General features: G+C 41.9%; 1 protein-coding gene across 2 annotated transcripts in view; it reads right to left on the bottom strand.

Moving 5' to 3' along the window:
• LOC136863975 (titin homolog) overlaps positions 1–20,416 on the bottom strand; it is a 1,080,299-nt gene that overhangs the window by 1,002,359 nt on the left and 57,524 nt on the right. For both annotated transcript variants that reach the window (XM_067140444.2, XM_067140445.2), the window contains exons 6-7: positions 14,637–14,809; positions 4,631–4,739 (exon numbers count right to left, since the gene is read on the bottom strand). In XM_067140444.2, coding sequence (XP_066996545.2) covers positions 4,631–4,739; positions 14,637–14,809 — 282 coding nt within the window. The remainder of the gene's footprint in view (positions 1–4,630; positions 4,740–14,636; positions 14,810–20,416) is intronic.

The following is a 20,416-nucleotide window of genomic DNA, read 5'->3' as shown; positions in this document are numbered from 1 at the left end:
TAAACTGTATTTCTTGTCCACCTACGATCATCTCGATTTGTGAAGTGTTTATTGGGAAGATTACCTTGTATGTGTTACGCGGTCTAAATTACGTAGCTTCACGTGTGTAAATATTAAGGTTCCTCTCGTATCAGATAACTTCTCAATGCCCCCTTTAATGTGAATCAAAGTCCATCACGAGTAGTATCCCTTAGATTTAGCCAAGCATCAAAACCGGGTCCACCTGATCGCTCATTAACAACTGCACGAACAGACAGGGCCAGGTAGCAGGCAGTGATGATGAGAAGTCCATTCTGTTCGTGAAACACTCACTTCTAAACATAGCACTGGCACACTTACGGTGCGGACACAAAGTCCTCCCACCCATAGTATAGCAAAATGACTCATAATCTGCTGAAGAGAGTAGAGCACCTAAATACTTCTAGCAGATCCATTTCATAAACATCACCTGGACTATTTCCAGACTCTCAGTGAATAACAACAGAAATCGAGTCAACTTCGTTCTCGGAGAAAGAGCAAAGGAGGGATTTCTTCATCTTTTGACAACAGTAAAGTAAAAATTTTGTATTTATTTCTATTATATGCTTTTGTCCGACTCTGTGGTGTAGTGGTTAGTGTTATCAGCTGCTATCCCCGGAGGCCCAGGTTCGATTTCCAGCTCTGACACGAAATTTGAAAATTGGTACGAGAACTGAAACGGGGTCCGCTCAACCTCGGGACGTCAACTGATTAGAGGGTGGTTCAGTTTCCACCTCAGCCATCCTCGAAGTTGTTTTCCGTGGTTTCCCACTTCTCCTCCAGGCAAATACCGGGATGGTATCTAACTTAAGTACACGGCCGCCTTCTTCCCTCTTCCTTGTCCATTCCTTCCGATCTTCCCATCCCCCAATAAGGCCCCTGTTCAGCATAGCAGGTGAGGTCGCCTGGGCGTGATACTGGCCCTCCTCCCCAGTTCCATCCCCCCGACCCAAAGTCTCACGCTCAAGCACACGGCCCTTGAGGCGGTAGAGGTGGTATCCTTCGCTGAATCCGAGGGAAAAACCAACCCTGGATGGTAAACGTCTCACAGACACAGATAGTCTTGTGGCGACGTATAGATAGGAAAGGGATAGGAGTGAAAAGGAAGCTGCCATGGACTTTATTAAGGTACAAGTCCACAATTTGCCTGCCGTGAAAATGGGAAACCGCGGAAAACCACCTTCAGGGTTGCCGACAGTAGGGTTCGAGCCCACAATCTCCCGAATGCAAGGTCACAGCTGCGCGACCCTAACCGCACGGCTAACTCGCTAGGTAGTAATGTGAATTACATACAACGATATCTATTGTTATATTCTCTTTTCGCATTCCGAGGCAGCGTACCTGCCTCTTACTCAGAGATGTCTGGCTCGACACTCGGCTAATTCAAGGAGTCTAATCCCAGACCGAGGGGTGGCACGGAGTTAATTCAACCTCGTGAGTTCAACAGAGGGGTTGTTTGACAGGAGAGACAGCGCACCCGGTTTAGAAAACAAAGCAATTCTACTGATGAAGTCATTATGCTGACCACGTAACACTCCAATATCTGCAGGCCATCTGGTTGCCACAGGGTTTCATTCAGTTATTTTCTCTCTAATATAAGGGATGTCCGCCTCTGTGGTGTAGTGGTTAGTGCGATTAGCTGCCACCTCCGGAGAACCGGGTTCGATTCCCGGCTCTGCCACGAAATTTGAAATGTGGTACGAGGGCTTGGACGGGGTCCACTCAGCCTCGGGAGCCCAACTGAGCAGAGGAGGGGTGGGGGCGGATTTGACTCCCTCTTCAACCTTTCTCGAAGTGGTTTTCCGTGGTGTCACACTTCTCCTCAAGGAAAGTGCCGTTATGTTACCTAACTTAAGGCCACGGCCGTTTCTTTCCCCGTTCCTTGCCAATCTCCTCAAATCTTCCCATCCTCCAAAGGCCCCTGTTCAGCATAGCAGGTGAGGCAGTCTGGGCGAGGTTCTGCTCCACCTTCCCAGTTGTACCCCTCCGACTCAAAATCTCACACACTGTGACAGTGCCCTTGAATCAGTAGAGGCGTGGGGGATGGGAAGATTGGAAGGGATAGACGAGGAAGAGGGAAGGAAGCGGCCGTAGCCTTAAGTTAGGTATCATCCCGGCATTTGACTGGAGGAGAAGTGGGAAACCACGGAAAACCACTTCCAGGATGGCTGAGGTGGGAATCGAACCCACCTCTACTCAGTTGACCTCCCGAGGCTGAGTGGACCCCATTCCAGCCCTCGTAGCACTTTTTCAAATTTCGCGGCAGAGCCGGGAATCGAACCCGGGCCTCCGGGTGTGGCAACTAATCACACTAACCACTACACCACAGGAGGCGGACCCGTGAAGTATTGCCTCGTCAAATGTTAACGGGAAACTACCTCACTCCTCATTTCCCTAGTATGCCTCTTCAGTGACGCCTAGGCTATATATGATAGACTTTGTTGGAGCTGTGGAGGATCAGACCAGCCTTCGGGCTGAATACCCAACACACGGTACATATAAAGTCGTATGAGTTCAGATACTAATCCTCGTTCAACGATTACAACGATGTGTATCGTAGTGCATTTAATAGTATACGAATGTGACGAGTAGTAATTTCTTTTTCTTTTTTTGCTAGTTGCTTTACGTCGCACCGACACAGATAGGTCTTATGGCGACGATGGGACAGGGAAGGGCTAGGATTGGGAAGGAAGCGGCCGTAGCCTTAATTCAGGTACAGCCCCAGCATTTGCCTGATGTGAAAATGGGAAACCACGGAAAACCATCTTCAGGGCTGCCGACAGTGGGGTTCGAACCTACTATCTCCCGAATACTGGATACTGGCCGCACTTAAGCGATTGCAACTATCGAGACGAGCAGTAATTGATAGTGTATTATTGTAAGAGTTGTAGAAGTAAATTTAACTATGATTCATACAGATGTGCACGTGTGTAGATGAATCGGCTGAAATTTGTGGACGGAAGGCAAGGGAGTGCAAGGTGGAGCAAGAACCTCTGTGGCTACTTCCGAAAACAATTCCGGTTGCTTTTCGCTTTCAACTGCACTCGAGCTGTCACCGCTAAACATCAGGATCATAAAGTTAGCTTGATCAGCAATTACTTGAAGGTGGTTGACGTCCGACTCGTTGGCTGAATGGTCAGCGTTGAGCCTTCGGTTCAGAGGATCCCGGGTTCAATTTCCGGCTGGATCGTGGATTTTCATCGCGTCTCATTAATCCTTCTAGCTCGCGGACTCGGTACTTGTATTTGCTCCAACATTTTCCTCCTCATATCGTCGTTGTGCCTCGAAATAACGCTATGTGATCATGTTGAGCGAAGAAATACTGACTCGCAGCACACGTACGAGCGTTAATGGTCCAAAATAAACGACAAGCCAAGTTCACAATTACATTTTAAAAATATATTTAATAGGTCAATGTCTGGCTCCATGGCTAAATGGTTAGCGTGCTGGCCTTTGGTCTCAGAAGTACCGGGTTCGATTCCCAGCAGGGTCGGGAATTTTAACCATAATTGCTGAATTCCCCTGGCAAGGGGACTGGGTGTATGTGTCATCTTGCTCATCATTTCATCCTCATCACGTCACGCAGGTCGCCTACGGGAGTCAAATCAAAAGGCTTGCAACAGGCCTCTCCAAACGCCACACGCCATTATTATTTAATAGGTCAATGTAACATTAACTGAACTCACTTCACTATTTTAGCGGTTACTGAATGTATGAAACACACTCCTGTTTTCAATATAATTTGGCAGCACACAATCGGACCATGGAGTGAGTTTTAAAGCAACTGACCAACAAACGACTTTTCTTCCTCCCGCTAGACCTTGGAGGTTAAAGCGAAATATTTGCAGGCTGAAAGTTACCCTCAAGCATCTTGCTGACCATGCCCGAAGCAAGGAATGACCAGACTTCCAAATACAAAATTTGATAGCGGTCCAAATTACACATCAGTCCAAAATAAACTGTAGTTGCATTTAAAAGAGCCAAGTTGGTGATGATATCTCCGTTATTAATAATACAAAGTGGTCCACCATGTCCTTAAAATCTAGTTTCTTAGCAACCGGATGAGTTGGCCGTGCGGTTAGGGGCACGCAGCTGTGAGCTTGCATCCGGAAGACAGTGGGTTCGAACTCCACTCTCAGCAACCCTGAAGATGGTTTTTCCGAGGTCTCCCATTTTTACACCAGGCAAATGCTGGGGCTGTACCTTAATTAAGGCCACAGCCGTTTCCTTCCCACTTCTAAGCCTTTCCTATCCTACCGTCGCCATAAGACCTGTCTGTGTCGGTGCGACGCAAAGCAAATTGCGAAATCCTTACAACCCGCAGTTTAAAGACTACCTAAAATATTTTAAAATCTTGCTTTAGTGTAAGAGAAGGCTTCATAGCCTTAACTACATCAAACAAAACAACGCAAATAAATAAATAAATAAATAAATAAATAAATAAATAAATAAATAAATAAATAAATAAATAAATAAATAAATAAATCGTTCACTGTTCCTATGCGGGATTACTACATCGATATATTTGGATTTAAGCTCGACAATACAACACATTTACGGCAAAAAAACAACAGCAATCTAAAATAGTGAATTATATTTGAGTGTAGCTTACCTTTCAGCCGAGTCCTCTCCAGCTCATCGCGGACGTCCCGCAGGATAATAGAGGTTTCTTGCAGTCTCACCTCTGCTCCCGGAGTTAAAGAGCGTGCACGCTGCCGAATCTGGAAAGAGAAAACGAATATTCGACTAGCATCAAACATACAATGTTTGAATCTGTGCTTATCTAAAAGCTAAGTACTTATAACCAAAATAACATTACTTTCATTGTGTATATACAAGAACTCAACACCGTTGGGATAGTGTAAGTCCCGTATTCAATCCCTTGGCCGTACGGCGATTTTAGTCATGGATCGTGCGCTGAAGCGGCATTCACTGACTCTCGTGAGGTCAGTTGATAAGCTGTTGATATGAGAAACAGTGGACCGGTTTAAGAAGGCCAAGCAATACAGCAATACACGCTGACCACATCCCATTCCAATATCTGACATCTAGCTGGGCAGCAGGTTATCGATCGGCTATAGGCTATTGGTTCTATGTGCCAGGCCTAAGTACTCACCTTTGGAGAGAGCGCACCCTTGAAAATGCCGAGCAAAGTCTCCAGCGAAACGTTGGGAGCTAGGAACTCACTTTAGACCAGAGCCTATAAGTTCCGGAAATTTCTTCTATATTTAACAAACGGAAACAATTTCAAGGAAGTTGACAGTGAAATCCAATCAACTTGCGTGCTGACAAGGAGAAATGGCCAGCGTGTCCCCAGAGATCTGATCCATATTTAGTATACGTGCAGGCCATGGTGAGAATGTTCACAGGTTCAAATCGCAAGGCGCGATTCCCACCCACTTCCGAGAAAATGGAATTTGAATATTTCGAGAGTGCTTCCAAAGACCAGCACGTGACAAATTCACACAGCGATGCCTAATATATAGGAGTATATTATAAAAAAGTAACTGAAAAAATAAAATTATGCCTGATAGAACGATACTGATTAAATATCTGAATTTAGCACAAAAAACTTTACTAGAGTCAGTATTCGGTTTTGTTTTGAATAAATCATGTTGTCCAGTAGGTGTGATTTACCGGGGACGTCTTGTGAACTGAAAGTGGTTGCAGGTTTGTATAACCTTCAGTTCTCTTCTTGAATTATCGATTCCATTACTAGGCTATTGTCTTACGCCTGCTGTACACCATCAATATTTTTCTTTCAATTAAAAACTTCGGAAGAAAACTGATCAAATCTTGTCAAAGATTCTTCAACATTGCTGAAGTTTTCACAAGATTTGAAAAGATTTGGCAAGGTTTGACACCATTTTCTTTTAAAGTGGAGGAAAGACAAGCAGGAATGGTTGTTCGACTAGCAGTGGGACATATTCTTAAAAAGAAGAGACACGCGCAATAAAGCATAATTTACATGGAGAATAGATTAATATGGTTACGTTCAACATAATTTTTGCAATGTATTTACTGCATTCGCAGATATTATGCAGTGTTATGCTTGTTGCATTTACTCACATGAATTGAGTAAAAATTATAGCAACGTCACGGGAATCCATATCTTATTACATGAAAACCTATTAGGAATATAATAATAATAATAATAATAATAATAATAATAATAATAATAATAATAATAATAATAATAATAATAATAATAATAATAATAATAATAATTGAAACTGCTAGCGGAAGAAGTTTGAACGTTTTTCGACAGGAGTCTCTACTGTCAACCCAGGTGCTCCCTCTGATGAGAGGTTGGACAATTAAAATTCAGGATAAATTTGTTTGTCATTATTTGGCAAAACTGAATTGTTTGTAAATGGTTTTTGGTATTCTAAAGTTATCAACACTTCTATCTCTTCCCACCAACTTAATATTGTACCCAATAGGGAATGTTGTACATTTACTTAATTAACCGATGAGGAAATGTTGATATTTATTCGATTATCCAATAGAAATGGTGGATGTGTCAGGGCTTTGGCCCAGAGAAATCTGGAAACTTCCTCTCCGCTATAAAACTGGGACCGTTCAGGCCATATTGTCTTTCCGATCGCTCCAGCCAAGAGGTTTAGATGGAGACAATGTCTACTGTTTGTTTTGGTTAAGTGTAGGTTGTGTCTTTGATAGGCCTGGAACTTGAAAGTTTTGGAGAATAGTCTCATAAATAGTAATCGTGTAACGCAAAGACGCTCCTCTTAACTGATGTACAATTTCGAGCTCTGTCTCCTTGAGTAGGCCTATGTATTGAAGGGAGCAATGGTGCTCTTTTTAAATATGTGATTTTCTTATACTGTTTCTTGAGCTCACTGTTAGACCTTGTACCTGATCATTTGTTATTTGCTTAGCAAAGTGTAAAGTTTGAAAAGAAAAGAAAACAGAAAAGAAAAGAAAAGAAAAGAAAAGAAAAGAAAAGAAAAGAAAAGAAAAGAAAAGAAAAAACAAACCCAGGAAATAAATATATTCCAAATTTTAAAGTTTTAAGTTGCTATTTAATATTTCTCTATCCACCCATTCATGCCCGCGCCTTCTTTCCTTTCTGTCCACCACGATACCTCCGTAACATTAACGAAAATAATAAATAATAAAATAACAATAATAATAATAATAATAGCGGCGTAGGGATGTGGAGACCCCATCGCAAAGTGGGAAACCACTGCAATCAGCCACCCGAGTGTTGGTGGGAAAACCATAACTTTTGGGTTAGGAGGAAATGCCTACCCACAGCCACGAACATCTCGAGGTACCTCTCGATCTCAACAATCGAGTTGTATTTTCGTGATCTTTCTCAAAATATCTCCAATAGTTGTATTTTCAACTTGTAACCCTGGCATGATGGAACACACGCTACCAACGCAACTACCCCAGGCCCCGGGCGCACGTCCCATTTCTCCCGATCGTCGGATTCTGGGGGATCGGGAACGTCGTACTTCACAGGAGGATCGGAGCTTCTCAAAATCTCTTCTCCCCCAAAATAGGAACTTCCTTCGTCCTATTAACATCAACACCCTGCTGAAAACTGGAAAGCTTAAACAACTGACTGACGCCCTGGACAAATTTGATATTCAAATCATAACGGTCCAAGAAACCAGATTTCAAGATGAGAACCACCTTGACTCTGAAAACTTCAGGATATTTAACGGTAAACCAGCCATAAATATCAAAGAGGATTTATCAGTACTCGGGACGGCCTATGCAGTAAGGAAAACTATCTTGGATTCAGTTATCGACTTTACATCACCATGTGAAAGAATTTCAGTACTTACAGTGAAATCAAACAACAAAGCATGTGCCTTGATAAATTCCCATGCCCCCACTAACGTAGATAATAAGAAAAATCCACAGAAAGTAGAATACTTTTGGGAACTGCTTGAAGAAACTACTAGCAAGATCCCTAAACATCACGTTAAACTCTTATTAGGGGATTTCAATGCACAGGTTGGCAGAGAGAAAAAATACACATCAATCGTAGGATTTCATCCTGCACATCGGCGGACTAATAAGAATGGAGAACCTCTAATAAGCTTTTGTACATCATTCATGCTGAGACTCATATCCGCGCATTTTATGAGACCTAACCCATTACTAGGGGAATTGCAGATTGACCATGTTGCTATTTCCGTAAAGAATATGCTTGAGATTCAGAATGTTAAAGTACGGAAGGAAGTTGTCGTTTCGGATCACTACCCTACGCAAATCAAGGTTAGGTTCCAGCCAAATGGATCCAGACCTAAAGGCAACCGATTTCCAAGAGTTTATCGGACTGTCTGAGGAAGAACGCTGACGTTTTCGTACGTGACAGACACGATCAAGATCCTAAGGTGTGGCCAGACATTCGCAACACATTACAGTCATCAGCAATGAAATTTGGACAGCCACCCAAGAAACACAACCTGTGATGAAATGACAGAATCAAAGCATGGAGTCAATGAAATGGACACCGAACAGTTGACAGATGGGAGAATTTCCTGAAGACTCAAAAACTGACGTCAAAAGCAATCCGCCGCGAAAAACGTACATATGAGAAAAACAGACTCGCAGAGATAGAAGAGAATTTCCAGAAAAACAACACTCGGAATTTCTACAAGACATTCCATGAGGACTTATCAGGGTACATACCACCAACATTAAGTTTTCGTCGACCTAACGGATCACTAGAGACAAACAGTAAAGAGAACTGCAAGATACAGGCTGACTATTTCCAAAATCTACTGAACTGCAATACACCAATTGAAAGAGTACAGTTTGAGAAACCTCAACCAAACCCAAACTCACAGCCCCCAACAACTCTAGAAATAAAAGAGATAATCCAATCGTCCAAAAATAATAAAGCCCCTTGGAACGATGACATAACTGCAGAGATGTTGAAAATAGGAGATGACCTCATCAGAAGAATTCATACACCCTTAACAGAAATATGGGAGACCAATACGATTTCGAAGGACTGGAAGAATGCCATTATCCATCCGTTACATAAGAAAGGCGATCGAGTGGACCCCAACAACTATAGAGGCATATCCCTTTTACCAGTTATGTACAAGGTTCTATCTAAAGCGGTATTAAACAGAGTTGAACAACAAACAGATCATTTGATTGGTGAATCCCAAGCAGGCTTCAGAAAAGGTAAATGGTGTTCAGAGCGAATTTGGAGTCTGAAGACGATATGGACACGCCGCAGTACCGCCACATTTGTCATCTTTGTGAACTTTAAGAAGGCGTATTACTCTATCGACAAACTGTTGTGGACATCATAGGAGAGCTAAGTGTGGACGTGAAGACCACAGAATTAATCCGCCAGACTCTCACAGACACAACATCTCAAGTGAAGTTTCTAGGTGAACAATCAGAGCCTTTTGAAGTGCATACAAGTGTTCGACAAGGAGATGGCCTCTCTCCGATCCTTTTTAACTTAGTGTTAGACAAACTCATCAGGGAATGGGGAAAAGAAATCGAAGGTATAAACATTGGTACTCGGGGACAAAGAATTCACGTGAAGTGCCTAGCTTTTGCTGATGATCTAGACATCTTTACCAAGACTAGTGAAGACACCAGGTATGCCATAGAGAAGTTACATGAGATATCATTAAAGACACGCCTTCAAATATCGTATGAGAAGACTCATATCTTGGCTGATGGACACCAGAATATCATAATATCCCCACTACAGACAAATTATGGAATTATCACACAGGTCCCTTCCTTCAAATATCTAGGAGAAATCATTGTACCATCCGGATTGGTCAGGAAAGCTAATTTAGAAAGAGCCACCAAACTCCTGAAAGCATACCGAATAACATGGAATCATTACAATAAAAGAGTGATGTCACAAAACGCAAAACTTCGCCATTACAAGACTGTTGTACTTCCGGAAGCTGTGTATGCCTCAGGAGCCACATCTCTAGGAGGCCACTCTAAAAGTGATGAAATTGAAAAACAAGAACGAAAAAATCTTAGGAAAATATATGGCTCCGTTCTTGTAAATGGTATATAGATCAAAAGAAAAACTGTAGATTTGTACAAAGCAGTCGACAATTTCACCGATACCGTATGCAGGAGACGATTGAAATTCTACGGCCACATCTGAAGAATGGAAGCCACTAGATATGCAAAAAGAGAGTGCTTGGTATTATTAATTCAAAGAAGGTTAAAATCAGCTGGTTAGAGGAAATAAAGCGGGACCTAAAAGAAATAAACATAACAGAAGATACCATCAGGGATCGCAAGGCTTTTGGAACTCTGGTTGCAAAGCAGACGTTCACGAAAAAGATTAAACTAACTAGAGGGAAACAATGGACGGAACGACGCAAGAAGCAGCATAGCGAGTTCATGAAGAGATTTTGGGAGAAGAAGAAGAAAGGAAAACCATCATCAAGCTAACAAGTTCCAACGCGCATACGGGCATAACGAAGAAATAATAATAATAATAATAATAATAATAATAATAATAATAATAATAATAATATGCGAAGATCGTCATAAATCGAATATTACTGATAGTGCCTACTTGTAGGTTATTGTACGGTAATAAGGATAAGAGCTGTCCACTTCCTTCAGATATTTATCTTGCAATCTCCTCGTACGCTGCCGTTTTCTTCATTTGTGAGGTAGTCTATGGAGCCCACTGAAAATAGACAGGGATGAGCCTCGCACTTAGCAACTAATACACACACAACATCCCTCGGCCATGAAGACGAAGCCATTTTGGTTCCCAGCAATCCCAGCATGCCTAGCGGCCTAGCGCGCATCTTTAATACTCTAATTTCAATGGTCAATTCTGCCAAATAATATTAATAATTTCGGGTTGCTATTTCTAGCCGAGTGCAGCCCTTGTAAGGCAGACCCTCCGATGAGGGTGGGCGGCAACTACCATGTGTAGGTAACTGCGTGTGATTGTGGTGGAGTATAGTGATTGTGTAGTGTGTGACTTGCAAGGAGTTGGGGACAGCACAAACACCCAGCCCCCGGGCTACTGGACTAACCAATGAAGGTTAAATCCCCGACCCGGCCCGGAATCGAACCCGGGACCCTCTGAACGGAAGGCCATTACGCTGCCATTCAGCCAACGAGTCGGACAATTTTGTCAAAAACCTATTAGAACATGTTCTAATGCACTTTCAACACTTTTGAAGACTTGTCATGTATTGCAAGGGATTTGACAAGTAAACTTGTGAAGTATTGAACAGTCTTGTGATGTCATTGAATTTGACAACAATTTGATGGTGTACAACAGGCTTTACAGTCATCATTTATAACTTTCTGCAGCTGGCGCTTTGTTGTGTACATCTGTAGGAGTCTTCAGGTTTGCAGGCAAGTTGTAAACCTACGGAAGGTAATTCATGGAGGATTTCGGCTTGTGTGGGGATGGGGTCTTAAAGGCGAGACTTATTCTTCTACTGCAGAAAGGTTTCTCGAACTCCTTGATATGAGTACCAATATACCTGCAGGAGGAAATAAAATACACGGGGAACGTTTCCGTTTCAAGTAGGCCTTTGTTCGACGTGGTGTGAACAGTTTATTTACTCTGCTTGTGTAATGAACCGTCGCATATTCCGCATGAAAACAACACACACACACACACACACACACACACACACACACACACACACACACACACACACACACACACACACACACACACACACACACACACACACACACACACACACACACACACACGGTACGGTAATTATGACGCTTTCTTCGGCATTAAAGTACTAAAAAGATGTCGTTCTAAAACTCGTCTTTTCGCAAGCTGTAAGGTGATCAGTTTTGCCAACGTCCGACTCGTTGGTCAGCGTACTGGCCTTCGGTTCAGAGGGTCCCGGGTTCGATTCCCGGCTGGGTCTGGGATTTTAACCTTCATTGGTTAATTCCAGTGGCTCGGGGGCTGGGTGTTTGTGCTATCCCAAAGATCCCTGCAACTCACACACCACACAGAACACTATACTCCACCACAATAACACACAGTTCCCTACACATGGCAGATGCCGCCCACCCTCATCGGAGGGTCTACCTTACAAGGGTAGAAATAGCCACACGAAACTATTATTATTAGTGTTGTCAACAGTGGAAAAGGATTATCCACATAAACGGCTCCTTGAAAACAATCAGAAACCACTAACTCCCTCACCTCCCTTTTCTACACTTTAAGCATCGTTGAGTTACGGAATTACTCTATGAACACAAAACTTAAGTATATTATCCTTTTATCTCAAAGGTTAAAATTATTTCAAATGTATTTCAAGGTGAAATTATCTAATAGTCCAGGATCATTGATGACTTCTTACTAACACTTCAATAGAAGAAGTAGGAATTGATACAGAAGTGTGCTATGTTTCCACAGTCCCTACTTCTTGTAATACTTCGTTCGCTAGCTCAGGTGGCAGCATTGTTTCTTTCTTCTGAATCGATAAGCAAATTTATCACTTTGGGTCGTCTCATTCTATTTTTAGCTTTAGTTTTAATAAAGTTCTACCGATTTTCTTTGCAATTTTGCGTATGACCATGGCAATAATAGGCGCGGCAGGTAAGTGTTCCCAGGTCCTGAAATAGACAGGTGTTACTTGCATGTCAGTATTTCATAACTTTAAATGGTGCCCATGGTTTTAGACCATTTTACAAAAACAAAACCGGTCATTTAAAAAAAAACTCGCAGTAAATGCTGGAGTAGGGACGAAGAAGAACATCATTAACATAAGTTCCAGATTTCAAGTTCCTAAGTATTTAAACAGAGTTTTTGAGTATGGTTTGATAGAATCTGCTTATGTTGTTTCGAGAACGATACACGCCAGTCTAATTCGTTCAATCTTTTTCGTGAACGTCTGCTTTGCAACCAGAGTTCCAAAAGCCTTGAGATCCCTGATGGTATCTTCTGTGATGTTTATTTCTTTTAGGTCCCGCTTTATTTCCTCTAACCAGCTGATTTTGACCTTCTTTGAATTAATTAAACCAAGCACTCTTTTTTTTCATATCTAGTGGCTTCCATTCTACAGATGTGGCCATAGAATTTCAATCGTCTCCTGCATACGGTATCTGTGAAATTGTCGACTGCTTTGTACAAATCTACAGTTTTTCTTTTGATCCATATACCATTTACAAGAACGGAGCCATATATTTTCCTAAGAATTTTCCGTTCTTGTTTTTCAATTTCATCACTTTTAGAGTGGCCTCCTCGAGATGTGGCTCCTGAGGCATACACAGCTTCCGGAGGAACAACAGTCTTGTAATGGCGAAGTTTTGCGTTTTGTGACATCACTCTTTTATTGCAGTGATTCCATGTTATTCGGTATGATTTCAAGAGTTTGGTGGCTCTTTCTAAATTAGCTTTCTTGTCCAATCCGGATGGTACAATGACTTCTCCTAGATATTTGAAGGAAGGGACCTGTGTGATAATTCCATAATTTGTCTGTAGTGGGGATATTTGGATATTTTGGTGTCCATTAGCCATGATATGAGTCTTCTCATATGATATTTGAAGGCGTTTCATTTTCAGGTATATTGCTGTTACCATATGTTTTCTCTTGCAGGTAGTTTATAAATGTATTTACTCAAAGTTAGCTTCGCCACACTGAAGAGCCTAACTATCATAAAATTTTACAAAGGGCACATTTTTCTTTGCACTGGCATCAAAGTTACATGATTCAAGAAAGGGAATTAACGAGTCTATAACAACCTAAGTGCATTTGATACTGAAGAAATGAAACTTTACTATGGAAGAAGGAAGAAAGACACACTGAAGTAATCCTTGCCTCCTTATTTTCAAGAGAATCCCCTTCATCCCAGCTTCGCCTACAGTTCAGGTCTTCCTCAGCTCGCCTTTTGATGGCATCACGACTCAGAACGTCAATAAATGAAATTTTAACAATTAAATTTTGAACTCCCTACATCATATTACAATGTGCCTCCTTTGATCAGTGGCAGAGCACTGGTCTTGTACATCATATTGCATAAAAATGTAATTGACAAAGAAACCAAAATATCCACTGACATAAGCATGAAAAAGAGTAGATTTCCCACTCCCCACTATTCGTTAAAATTTGTCCACTGACAAAGAGTAAAAAAACTTAGAGTTAAAGGGAAAACCACCGTGTAGGCAACAATGCATGAGAAAAAAGCAGGTGTCATGTTGCTACCTCCCTCATCTCATCAGAGATGAGGCATGTTGAATTTTACTTCGAGCTGTTGAACGAAAACGATTCCAAACAGCTTGCTGCTGTAGAGTGAATGTGCATGATTTAATTTCTTTTGAATTGAAATTATTTCGAATGATGGATGGATTTTCTATAGTTGCATAAAGTTAGTAATTATACTTATTAAATCTTATTTTACTTAGCTCTGTATAAGTCCTCTCATACACAGTTCTGAAGTTTAAAGTATGTTCAAAACTCCCTTTGATATCCATCGTCCACCAGTACAATTTAAAACCCACAGCTGACACTGCGAATTACTACGTTTACACGCATCTGTTTTTAGAAGAAAGTCTATTTCCCAAGACAATGCAGACTTCAATACGAATGTAGAAGCCAATTGCTGATCAACACAACGCTAATGCCAAAGCCCACACTTACCCTGACGGTCACAAACGAGCGATCACAACCGTACACGTTCTTAGCCAGGATGCAGTAAGTACCCACATCAGATGGTAAAGCCCGTTTCAACGTCAATCGGACGTAGTCATCTATGGTCTCCTTGAGGCAGCGCTGGCTGTTGGTAATGTCTCGAGTGCCCTTCATCCACGTCACTGTGAACACAAGAAGAAGTTTTAAAGAGAACAAAATGGTTTCTGTCAGCTAATGATGACGATGATGATAATGATTATTATTAGTAGCAGTCTGGGTTTAACGGTAGATTACTAAAATCAACCAAAGGCATTTATGTTGACAATTGGGCTACAGTGAGAATTGATGGTAGAATGTGTTCTTCGTTCAGGGTACTTACAGGAGTTAGACAAGGCTGTAATCTTTCACCTTTGTTGTTCCTAGTTTACATGGATCATCTGCTGAAAGACATAAAATAATAGGGAAGGATTCAGTTTTTTAATGCTATTTGTTCGGGGCGTCGACTTATGAAGATCTTTTTCCCCTAGTTGCACCATATGTGAGGAACCTGCGTGTGTTATGTAAATGGAAAAAGTGTGAAGTATTGAATGTGAGGAAAGGAACGTTAAGGACGACACAAACACGCACTCTCCAGGCCGGGGATATTAATCATTTACAATTAAAAACCCCAGACCTGCCGGGAAATGACAGGGTGACAGGCGGACACGTTGCCCCCTACACCGCGGGGCCGGACGAGGGATTCAGTTAGGTGGAAATGTATTAAGCAGTATGGCCTATGCTGACGACTTTGTCTTAATGGTAGATTGAACCGAAAGCCTGCAGTCTAATATCTTGGAACTTGAAAATAGGTGCAATGGGTATGGTATGAAAATTAACTTTTTGAAGACTCAATTGATGTCAGTAGGTAAGAAAAGTAACAAAACTAAATGTCAGATTGGTGATACAAATCTGGAACAGGTAGATAATTTCAAGTATTTAGGTTGTGTGTTCTCCTAGGATGGTAAAATAGTAAGTGAGATTGAATCAAGGTGCAGTAAAGCTAATGCAGTGAGCTCGCAGTTGCAATCAACAGTGTTTGTAAGAAGGAAGTCAGCTCCCGGACGAAACTATCCTTACGTCGCTCTGTTTTCAGACCAACTTTGCTTTACGGGAACGAAAATTGGGTGGACTCAGGATATCTTATTCACAAGTTGGAAGTAACAGACATGAAAGTAGCGAGAATGATTGCTGGTACAAACAGGTGGAAACAAAGGCAAGAGGGTATTTGGAATGGAGAGATAAAGGCCAAGTTAGGAATGAAATCGATGGATGAAGCTGTACGCATAAACCGGCTTCGGTGGTGGGGTCATGTGAGGTGAATGGAGGAGGATAGGTTACCTAGGAGAATAATGGACTCTGTTATGGAAGGTAAGAGAAGTAGAGGGAGACTAAGACGACGATGGTTAGACTCAGTTTCTAACGATTTAAAGATAAGAGGTATAGAATTAAATGAGGCTACAGCACTCGTTGCAAATAGAGGATTGTGAGGACGTTTAGTAAATTCACAGAGGTTTGCAGACTGAACGCTGAAAGGCATAACAGTCTATAATGATGTTGGATGTATGTAGTAGTAGACTAGTAGTAGTAGTAGAAGCTGTGCCCGATTCCTTGGCTGAACTGTCAGCGTTGACGCCTTTGGTCCAGAGGGTCCCGGGTTCGATTCCCGACTGGGTCGGGGATTTTAATCGAGTATGATTATTACTTCCGGCCCGGGGACTGGGTATTTGTGTTTTCCCCAACATTATCCTCTTCAAATTCAGACAACACACCACACTACCAACCACCACAGAAACACGCAATAGTAATTACATCCCCCTACAAAGAGTTGGCGTTAAGAAGGTTATCCGGCCGTAAAACACGGCTATATCCACATGTGCGACACAGTTCACACCCGCGATCCCACAGGGAAAAGTGGCAGAAGATGAAGAATAAGTAGTAGTATTAGTAAGTGGCCGCGTAGTTTCGGTCACATAGCTATAGCATTCTGAAGATAGTAGGTTCGATCTCCACTGTCGGCAGCCCTGAATATAGTTTTCCGTGGTCTCCCATTTTCACACCCGGCTACATTAATTAAGGTCACGGCCAATTTCTTTCCACTCCTAGCCCTGTCATATCCCATCGCCGTCATAAAACCTATCTGTATCGGTGGGACGTAAATCAAATTGTAAAATTAAAAATAAGTAGTATGTGTAGTAGTACAATACGTTGTTAGTTCAATGAAGTTACAGACGTTAGGATTAGATTAGGATAGATTAGGATAGAATGGAATAGAATAGAATGCTCCCATCTCCTATTTCTGGATCGCCCGGAACTGGGGAAAGATTAATCATTCATTGCAATGCAAGTTCTTTTTGATCTATGCATGATTTTCTTGTTGCAATTAATTTACAATTAAGATGAATCAATATTTACACCCAAAATCTAAATTTTAGTTTTTTAAATTTTATTTCTTTTTATCCTAGACATTAACAGTGTTGTATAGTCTAGGGCAGCATGTATCTTACCCTTATTAATTTGCATTGGTGCAAGTATATACTGTATTTATATCACTTGTCTGAATAGAGGTATCCTCAGCTTACAACAGACATCATGAATTAACTGAATGACTGTATGAATTATTAACTGAATGAATTATTGCATTGTTGAATTATATTCATGCATGCATGAATTTAAAAAATACTCTTCTCTCTCAGTCACGGATAGCCACCAAGCGGGGAGAGAGTTTTCATTATTGAATGAGTGATTGAATTGCTGAATGAATTGAATGCATTCAGCCTTCATTGCGGAACTCCAGCAACTAAGGTGAGAACATTCCAATGTAGATGAATGATCGAACTGAATTCATGCATGCATGAACAAAATGAAAGAAACGAAAAGGAAAAACACCCTCTCCTAATCACGTATAACCACCAACTGGGGAGAGAGCCCTTATTATTGAATGAAGAATGAATGAGTGAATGAATGCTCTCAGCCACAGCTACGGAACTCCAGCAGCAGAGGAAGGAACATTTCATCTACTGTAATCTACGCAAATTCACATTCATTTTAACACATAGTTACCTAAAGGAAAATAACAATGACCACGACAATACAACCATAATAATAAAAGTTAAATATGTGCTTGCTTTTATTTGGAGAGGTTAGACAAGGCTGTAATCGTTCACCTTTTGTTTACATTATATTGAACCCTTGGTGGTCATGGGTTCAATATATAAATTATTTACTCAAAGGTTTATATTGGCAGTTGTGTGGAAATACAGAAAGCAGTTTGGCCTATGCCGACGACTTGATAGCAATGGTAGATAGTCCTCAAAGTTTGTAGTCCAATATGTTGGAGCTATAGAAAAGAGATGCAGGGATTATGATGTAAAAATTAGCATTTCCAACACTGAAGTGAAGTACGTAGGGAAGAAACATAAGACAACGGAAAGTCAGGTCGGGAATACAAAACTGAAACAGGCGGATCAATTCATGTATTTAGGATGTGTATTCTCCCAGGATGGCACCTAATACACCGAGTGAAACTGAATCAAGGTGCAGCTATGCTAATGCAGTGAACTCGCATTCTGTAAGAAGAAAGTCAGTTATCGGATGAAACTCTTTATACAGGTCTGTTTTCGACCAACGTTGCTGCATGGGAGTTAAAGCTGGGTGGAATGAAGGTATTTTATTCATAAATTATAAATAAGAGACTTGAATGTAGTAAAATGATTGCTGGCATAAACAAGTGGGAACGATGAAAGGAGGGTACTCGGAATGAGGAGATTAGGACTTACAATAAACTGGATGGATAAAGCTGTTCGCAAAAACTGGCTTTGGTGTTGGAGTCATCTAAGCTGAATGGAGGTTACTGGACTCGGCCCTGAAAGGAAGACAAGTACGTAGAGGGAGACCAAAATGACGATAGTTAGTTTTTAATGATTAAATAATAAGAGATGTGCAATTAACCGAGACCACAGAGCTGGTTAAAGCGGTTTTTAATCTTTTTTCTATTTTTTTAAGTCGCACCGGCACAGATAGGTCTTATGGCGACAATGGGATAGGAAAAGACTAGGAGTGGGAAGGAGGCCACCGTGGCATTAATTTGGGTACAGTCCCAGCGTTTGCCTGGTGTGAAAATGGAAAACCAGGGAAAACCATCTTCAAAGCTGCCGACAGTGGGGTTCGAACCCACTATCTCCCTTGTTAAAGGTAGGGGATTTTGGAAGTGCTTAGTTAATTCACAGAAGCCTGCAGACTGAACGCTGAAAGGCATAACATTAATACGAATTATTATTATTATTATTATTATTATTATTATTATTATTATTATTATTATTATTATTATTATTGAACCAAATCCGAAAAGACAAGGAAAGGACTCGAGTTCAGTTACTGTATACTATCCTATTCTTTGGTTTGATTTATAACATAACTTGTTCCATTCTCCTCTCGAACACTCTCTAACGTTAGCATGAGTTATGTAGAGCGCGGATAGGTTAGAATTCTTCTTCTTCTTCTTCTTCATCTGTTTACCCTCAAGGGTCGATTTTTCCCTCAGACTCAGTGAGGGACCCCACCTCTACCACCTCAAGGGCAGTCTCCTGGAGCTTCAGACTCTGGGTCGGGGGATACAACTGGGGAGGATGACCAGTACCACGCCCAGGCGGCCTCACCCGCTATGCTGAACAGGGGCCGTGCGGGGGGATGGGAAGATTGGACGGGATAGACAAGGAAGAGGGAAGGAAGCGGCCGTGGCTTTATGTTAGGTACCATCCCGGCATTTGCCTGGAGGAGAAGTGGAAAACCACGGAAAAACACTCCCAGGATGGCTGAGGTAGGAGTCGAACACACCTCTACTCAGTTGACCTCCCGAGGCTGAGTGGACCCCGTTCCTGCCCTCGTACCACTTTTCAAATTTCGTGGCAGAGCCGGGAATCGAACCCGGGCCTCCGGGGGTGGCAGCTAATCATACTAGCCACTACACCACAGAGGCGGACAGGTTAGAATACAATCTGACTAATAATGATATTGGCTTTTACGTCCCACTAACTACTTTCTGACGGTATTCGGAGCCTACGAGGAGCCGGTATTTTGTCCCGCAGGAGTTCTTTTACGTGCCAATAAATCTACCGACACGAGGCTGGCGTATTTGAGCACCTTTAAATGCCACCGGACTGAGACAGGATCGAACCTGCCAAGTTGCGGTCAGAAGGCCAGCGCCTCAACCGTCTGAGCCACTCAGCCCGGCGCAATCTTACTGAAGCAATTAACATGTATACTCTAGCCCGCACAACGGTTCTGCTACGAGAATTGCATAATCATTTGGGGTACACCTATTAAAACCCCTAGAATTATTCATGTTACTCCCGGTAAGAGCGAGCTAGACGCTACTTCCCACTAGCCAAATTAGCTTACATTCTAACGTATTACTGCCTAAATGTCCGAGCTCTAGAAAGTTGTAAATGTATGAAAAGATGATGATACAGGTTTAATGCAAACTATAACTTGTCAGTAGGAGGGGCACAGAGAATGACTAAATACAATTTGACAGCATAAATGGAACTGAGTGTATTATGCCAATGAAGGTCGAGAGTGCAGAGGGACCGGTGGAAGGCTAGAATGCCGGCGTAAGACGGCAATGTGGGTGGGGCCAGCGGCGAATATGAGAACAGCCCCAGCGAATTGTTAAGGTACGCGATAAGTAAGCTCTTCAGAAGTACAATCAATTTGCTTTAGTCTACGTCTTATGATGACGATGTGACAGGAAA

Source organism: Anabrus simplex, chromosome 2 (genome assembly GCF_040414725.1).
Source record: "Anabrus simplex isolate iqAnaSimp1 chromosome 2, ASM4041472v1, whole genome shotgun sequence".
NCBI lineage: Eukaryota > Metazoa > Arthropoda > Insecta > Orthoptera > Tettigoniidae > Anabrus > Anabrus simplex.
The sequence above is the reverse complement of the archived record's forward strand: the minus strand, read 5'-3'. Positions and strand labels throughout refer to the sequence as shown.